The sequence below is a fragment of the Limulus polyphemus genome, unplaced genomic scaffold (genome assembly GCF_000517525.1).
Source record: "Limulus polyphemus unplaced genomic scaffold, Limulus_polyphemus-2.1.2 Scaffold1512, whole genome shotgun sequence".
Lineage (NCBI taxonomy): Eukaryota > Metazoa > Arthropoda > Merostomata > Xiphosura > Limulidae > Limulus > Limulus polyphemus.
In genome coordinates, this window is record NW_013667122.1 from 253,338 (window position 1) to 260,356 (window position 7,019).

A 7,019-nucleotide genomic window follows, 5' to 3' on the forward strand; every position below is an offset into this window, starting at 1 on the left:
CCTCTTCACCGAAGTCCCTGCTAATGAAGCTTGCAATATTGCACTCAGCCTTTATATTAATGACCCCAACAAGTTAATGCACAGCCTCAGCACACTTTTTGCTTCTCTCTTAGAATTTACAATGACTAAAACCAACTTCATTTTCAACAACAAACATTTCCTTCAAATAGATGGTTTAAGTATGGGCAATACTGTTTCAGCCGTGCTTGCCATTATATTTATGATCCAGATCGAAACACAAGCCATACATTCTGCACTTCATCCCTTACTATACTGGTACAGATATGTTGATGACACTTTTGCTGGTTTCACTTCTACAGAACACACATTAACTTTCTTTAAACACATAAATTCCATTCATCCCAACATCAAATTTACCATAGAACATGACAACAATAATCAGTTATCTTTTCTTAACCTCAAAATTATTAGATCGGACACACAGTTTAAAACCAAAATTCACCGCAAGAACACACACCAGTCTCTACATCCCCTGGAATTCTGCTCATGACACCACACAAAAAATCAATACACTTAAAAACCTCATAAACATAGCCACACGACTCTGTTCAATGGACTATATAAATGACGGGTACCCGATGATGACAAAACCTTGTCGAAATGTTGTACATTTACTGTTATATTAAACTTAAAGTTTTCTTCATTACCCATTCAAGCCGTCTCCAACCATTATTAGTCTCCAAGTGGGTTCCTCATCATCGAATTTGAAATCAAAAACAATAACAATCAGGAACACTAATTTCAATTAAATCATTATTTTCATCACAATTGATTTACTCATAATTTCACTTAGTTGATTATCTTCCTGAAAATCAATATATTTGATTGTTGGAACAATCAAAAACAATAATAATCAGGAATACTAATTTTGATTAATCAATTCTTGGAAAAACTGAAAACAGTAACAATCGGAAACAGTGCACAACTGAGTTACGAAATCGAAAAAGAAGGGTACAGTAGGATTCCAATGTGCTTGCTAAACGAAAACTCTTACTTACTTTAAATGGATTAAAATTAAAACTTTCCACCAGAGGTGATTTATAAGGGAATTTCCTTTTGAAGAAGTGTCAGTCATAGACATCATCCATAAAGCCAAGATCTGTGCCCAACGGTCTTAAACATCTTGTTTGTTACAGTAAAAAAAAAAAAAGACAACCCTGTCCCAGGACACTTCAGTTATCTTACCCACAGTGGTACTTAAGAAAGTCTTAGTTTTAACTCATGCCCTACAAAACGGATTATAATACAAAAGTCTAGAATACCAATTTATGTGAAATATAAATACTAAAATTTCTCATGGCCTGAATGAAAATGTTTCTTTCAAATAACTGATTACTTCGTTATACTTTAATTGAGAATAGCTATATATGTAAATTATATGTCTTTAATGGTGTATACTGCTATTTGGTTACACATGTATGTGTACGATTCATATCAAATCTGACCAACCAAAGTTGCTCAAAACCTTGTCAACTAAAATAATTCTGTTGTTAAATTACATAAAATAAAGTCAATGTCTTATTGTATTTGAAAAACAAAAACACAATTGATGATACTTATTAAAATATCTCTTACTTGTATAAAACATGAAAGACATTGGATATGCCGTCCAAACTTTGAGCACTAGCAGCCAGAGACCGCCACAAAACAACCAACAAAAGCACTTTTTCTTCTACACCTTTGTTTTTGCAACTTTGAAGCTGAGTAAATACCTAAAAACATTATAAACAGTGCATAATATAAGAAGGAAACAAGCTCACACTATATTTTCATATTAACATTATTTATACATAGAGCAGTTCATATAAATGCATGTTTACATATAAAAAAACATACAACGTATATAAAATACCTCCTCAACACCAATTGTAATTACTATACTTATTATCCAAATGTTCGTAACATAACCATAATTTGAAATTATTAAAAAAACACTATGAAAGATGTATCTTGCTACACATTTTTATGACTGCTTTTACAATTTTCATTTGATTCAGTAATATTCATATGTACATGTTTTATTTTCAAAGAATCTGTGATTTATGAAATAATCCTGGTGCTACTTGAAAACAAAATACAATGAATACATATGAGACAGGACAAAAACCAAGCATCAATCTACATAGTATACATATTTTTAAAACTTTTAAACTTCACAGTAAAAGTTTTTCATTTGTTGCATCTCACTCATGTCAGATAATGGTCACCGTATCAGCAAATAATGTGTTGTAAAGAACTATGTACAAAAGCTGATCACAAGTGCATTAATCCCTCTGACAAGACTGCAGCAGTATATTTCATTTTAAGTCACCATATAAAAGGCAGGGTGACAACTTATTGCAAAGCCAATGTTTTAATATACAATAAAATATCAGTATATCTAAATCCAAGATTCAAGATGTATCTACAAATACTCCCAATGCCTACTGCTGTGTCACACCTTGCTTGACTATCTTATATGCCAGCTATATCTATGTGGAATACCATTAAAAAAATATATATCTTTTGTATCAAGAAAATATATAATATAGTGAACTTGTCTATGAAAATAAGTCGACAAGGAAGCAGTTACATACAACTACTTCAACGAACTCCTTTAAAGTCCTTAATGCTTCTACAATGCCACAGTTTTCTTCAAGAAGTCTTAAACCAAGTGAGAGTACACAAATGAAAGTGCAAGCACTCAATACTAAACTGAATTATTAATTATCACTTCATAAAATTTTACAGATGTTGAGAAATAAGTTTTAATAGATATAACACAAAAAAACAAAATCCAAATATGAAGTATTTTCAAGGACAGAGGGCACTTACTTAGACACAGGACTCAAGAGGAATCTCTAGAATATTTAGTTTTTAGATGTGTAAGACAGAAATTTTAATTATTTTTGTGAATGCTGGAAGAAGAAGAATTTCTGATATGTCTCTCAACTGATTAAAAAACAAACACTTTTTTTCAAGAAAGTATATTCTATCACAATGAAATGTTTCTTAAAATAGTATGAAACTAAAGCTTAAAGATTTTTAACAAGCAATATCACATCAGAAAACACAATTATCTGCTTGTTCATGCAAAAGAACCTAGGCTACCTTACTGATTCAGCAAGTGCTTGAAAATTTATCATTTTTCTTACCTGAAATCGTATCAGACAGAGACTCATCTCTATGCAAAACAGAGGGCTATTACCTCATGCACCTACCTTGAAAATGTTTTAAGCATGTCACAAGCCGTGAGTGGAACTCCCAACCCTACACATATTAAAGTGGACTGCACCAGCCTATGATGTAATCATTATTAGACTACAGACCTAAAACACATTATCCTTGCAAAGTAAACACCATGAGCACTAGCATTACAAAAAAGGATGAAATGTATAACTAAACTGGTCAAAGAGGAAGGAGATAGGGTACTAGAGAAAGATAAATCCTACACCAAAAAAAAAGACATCATCAATTGTCTTGAAAAGGAGCAGTCCAAGCGAGATAACAAATTGTTCATATAGAACAAATGCAATGATCAGAAAAGAAATGGAGACTGACTGGAGAAAACATCCAATCACCTGTACAGCCCAAGTTCTGCAGAAGAAGGAGTAGTCAGGAGATATTATTAACCTGTACTCATGGTAAAGTGTATGGGAAACATCCAAGGCAAAATATCAAAGCAATATCTCCTGCAAGTAAGAAGTAGAAGAAAAATGTGTCTGATGAGAAAGGTTTTACAGAGAACAAGTGGCCAATGGTTCAAACAGGGGACAAGTGAGAGCCCCAAGAACTAAACAGATGTTCCATTCCAGAAGAACCACACAAGGAAGACAAATAATGAAAAAGACTCAGAAGAGACCTAGGGAAAAAAAAATAGTATGGCTAGGGAGAGCAGAAGGTTAAGAGTACCAGCTATAACAGAAATGGAAAAAAAAATCAAAGAGAAAGGTAGGCTTAAAGAAAGATGTTGAAACAATGAAGGCTAATAGCATCTACTGCCAGATAAGTAGAATCTGGCATGGAGACACCAAAAGTGGAAGCAAGACGTTGTGGAAAATCAGAAATGAGTTGATGATAGGATTCTCAAATTCACTGAAAACACCAGAAGATGGAGAGTTCACTTTGTGGGAAGGATCTGGTCTGAGCAAGATAGTTGATCTGCCACCAGGGTCCAAGCTCCCAAGACATGCTAGACTGACAGCCAATGTGGTGGTCGTGAGCCAAAAAGAGAAAGTCTACAATATCGAAAACAGAGGTACAGAGAGTAAGTGCTTAGTTCAAATGTTTACAACTGTTAAGAGTTACATATTTCATAGTTTTCCTATGGCTTGTGTGTGTGTGCTGTTTGGAATAAAAAGGCTGAAATACAAAGATGAACATTAGGGGTAATAGGTTCAAACATTGGAAGGTTACAACTTTAAAAGTTTGTTGTGGTTAATTATAAACTTATGGAATGGTTTGTTCTGTTAAGTGTTAAACTAAATTCCTGTATGATTCATTGGATAGTTATATAGATGCAGCTATATTTAAGTTTGTTTACAAATTAAAACTGAGGTTTTGTGTATATGTTAGGAATGAAGAGTGGGCTTCATGGGCTAAATTTCATTTTCAATCAATCAACAAGTACTTTATGCAACAGAAACGTTGACAGTGTATGACAAATAGAAATGCTGCTATAGTATAAAAGGTGTGGTAGTGCTGAATAGCGATCGTTGTTTATATAAGGCTTCAAAGAATATGGGTGTTTAAACACAACAGGGACACTTAAGTTTCAACAGGTTTATATAATACAAAAGCATTTGAAAAATATAACTGAGGTATTAGTACACTAAACTCATTTGTAACTACGCTATAATGGATGTTAACGAGTAAAATGAAAGTTATCAATACACGTTTTTGTTGTTGTTTTTTCCACTAACTGTCTGCTGTTTTATTTTTAAACATGTAACGTCTAAATTAACATTGTTGATAGATTTTCATGCACTGATCAAGTATTACAGAAGCTATTTGGATACAGCGTTAAAGGTCGTATAAGAAAAAGTTGCGTAGCAAACACGTGTCTAACTCTAAAACGATTAGAGCAAGCCTAATGCCAAAAGGAAATAGGAAAACAATTTAACAGACGATAGTCTTGCTCCATTCAACGCTAAGTAGCGCCTTTCCCATCATACGTGGCGTGGGTACAAACAATTCATACATATCTATGACTGCTGCAACAGAAATGACGCAACTGATTAACAACTTCATTTTAATTCGATATTTCATAGCACCAAAAATTCGATTTAAGCAAACTGCGTATTAAGTTACAAAGCAAGTTCGTACCATTCATGACATCTGAAGCCTGTCCCTTAGACATCAACAAACAGACAGACAGGAAATACACTACTACACCCCTCAACAAAAAATATGGTATCGTCCTGACAGGTTGCTCTTCGGTTTAGTAACTACAAACTAAACAACCAGCTGCCGCGTGGGTTCGACGGTTCTTCGGTAAAGAGACCGTTGCTCTGCGGGCGTCTTGCCGGCATAAAAGAAGCTATCGTGAATGGGTAACCTGACAAATACATACATACACGGACGTGTCAAAGTACTAACAGATTCTCATCACGTCATTTTCATTCAATTTACACTTTTAAAAAATATCGTTACCAAGTTGAATAAAATTACTTAATCGGTTAACTTGCAATTACAGGACCTGGAGCTACGTAATTTACCGCTTTTAAAAATAATTTTATATTAAGAAATATATTAAATATTAACCTACTGATAACATATTTCATAGTTTTGTATTTTTTACGTGTTTAATAAAAGCTTAAAGAGTTCAGTAGCAATACGGATAGCTTAATTACTTTGGTATTTCTCGAGTACTTAAATTCTAAAAACGGATAAATATTATAAGCAGTTTCCAGCTTTTGCATTACTGTCATGCATCAAAAGAATCTTCACTTCGAAATACAGAACACTGGAGTAACGTGCGCCTCGATTTTTAACTATTTAATATTCGTTTCATTTTCAAACAACAAACGCCGCCATGATAAAAGTAGTCCAAGTACAACCCTTCATTTCAACATAAGAGCAACAAACGCTCTCTGGCATATTAACACTGGAGATGTGCTAGAACAGTGACGGAAGCAAGTAACAAATAAAGCTTAATATAAATTAATATTAAAAGCGGGATTTCAACGTGAGCAGCAAGAACTAAGACTTACCCACATATCTTAGTAAACAGCTCCCATAATAAATTTTAACATATTCGCTCAACGGCGTTTCACTCTTAATCTTAACCCTGCCCGCGGGACAACAACGCTCCTTGTCAGGGTAACCTGCGCGTACGCTTTCCTAAAGACTGCGTGCGCACGTGGTATTACGCACGTGCTTTTTAGCAGCCATAATTCTTGTTTTCCAGAGAAAGCAACAGCTTCCATAATACAAATGTTGAAAGGAACACATGAATGACAATCAGAACCTATATCACAAATATACAAAAAATGTTGATTCTAACATAATACAAACAATTATGGGTTTTAAAGAAATAATTAGTTTGTCCTGACTACTGCTCCAACAGCATACTTTAGTATACAACCTTCGCTAAAATGAAGAAGCATCTGTTACTATAGGGGCATAATTGGTACGCTCGTTATTTCTGTTCCAAATACCTATGTTATGGCCATACTTTGATAAGGGATTTTCACACAGAATCCAATGATTTGTAGTATATATGGCCTTTAATACAGTAAAAAATACCAATAAATCAGTTATGTATAAATCTGGTTCCTGGGAAAACAAAACGCCTGGTTGCGAAAGGGTTAAGGTAAACACTTACTCTTTACATTATGATACGGGGAACGTGCATGTCCGGAAGCTGGGTTACAAACACTAAAACAGTTAGTCTGTTTTAGCGCAAAGCTACACAAGGGCTATTTGCGCTAGCCGTTCCTAATTTAGCAGTGAAAAACTAGATGGATGGCACTTAGTCATCACCACCCACCGCCAACTCTTGGGCTACTCTTTTACCG

At 34.2% G+C, this 7,019-nt stretch overlaps 1 protein-coding gene across 2 annotated transcripts in view; it reads right to left on the minus strand.

The window, feature by feature from the left end:
• LOC106463904 (serine-rich adhesin for platelets-like) overlaps window positions 1-6,313 on the minus strand; it is a 66,568-nt gene extending 60,255 nt beyond the window's left edge. The window contains exons 1-2 of one of the 2 annotated variants that reach the window (XM_022391541.1): window positions 6,213-6,313; window positions 1,597-1,733 (exon numbers count right to left, since the gene is read on the minus strand). In XM_022391541.1, coding sequence (XP_022247249.1) covers window positions 1,597-1,733; window positions 6,213-6,218 — 143 coding nt within the window. In that variant the 5' untranslated portion in view covers window positions 6,219-6,313. Of the gene's footprint in view, window positions 1-1,596; window positions 1,734-5,325; window positions 5,625-6,212 lie in introns of those variants that run through there. The other variant, XM_022391542.1, reaches the window with a different exon arrangement.
• Between the last annotated feature and the right edge of the window lie 706 nt (window positions 6,314-7,019).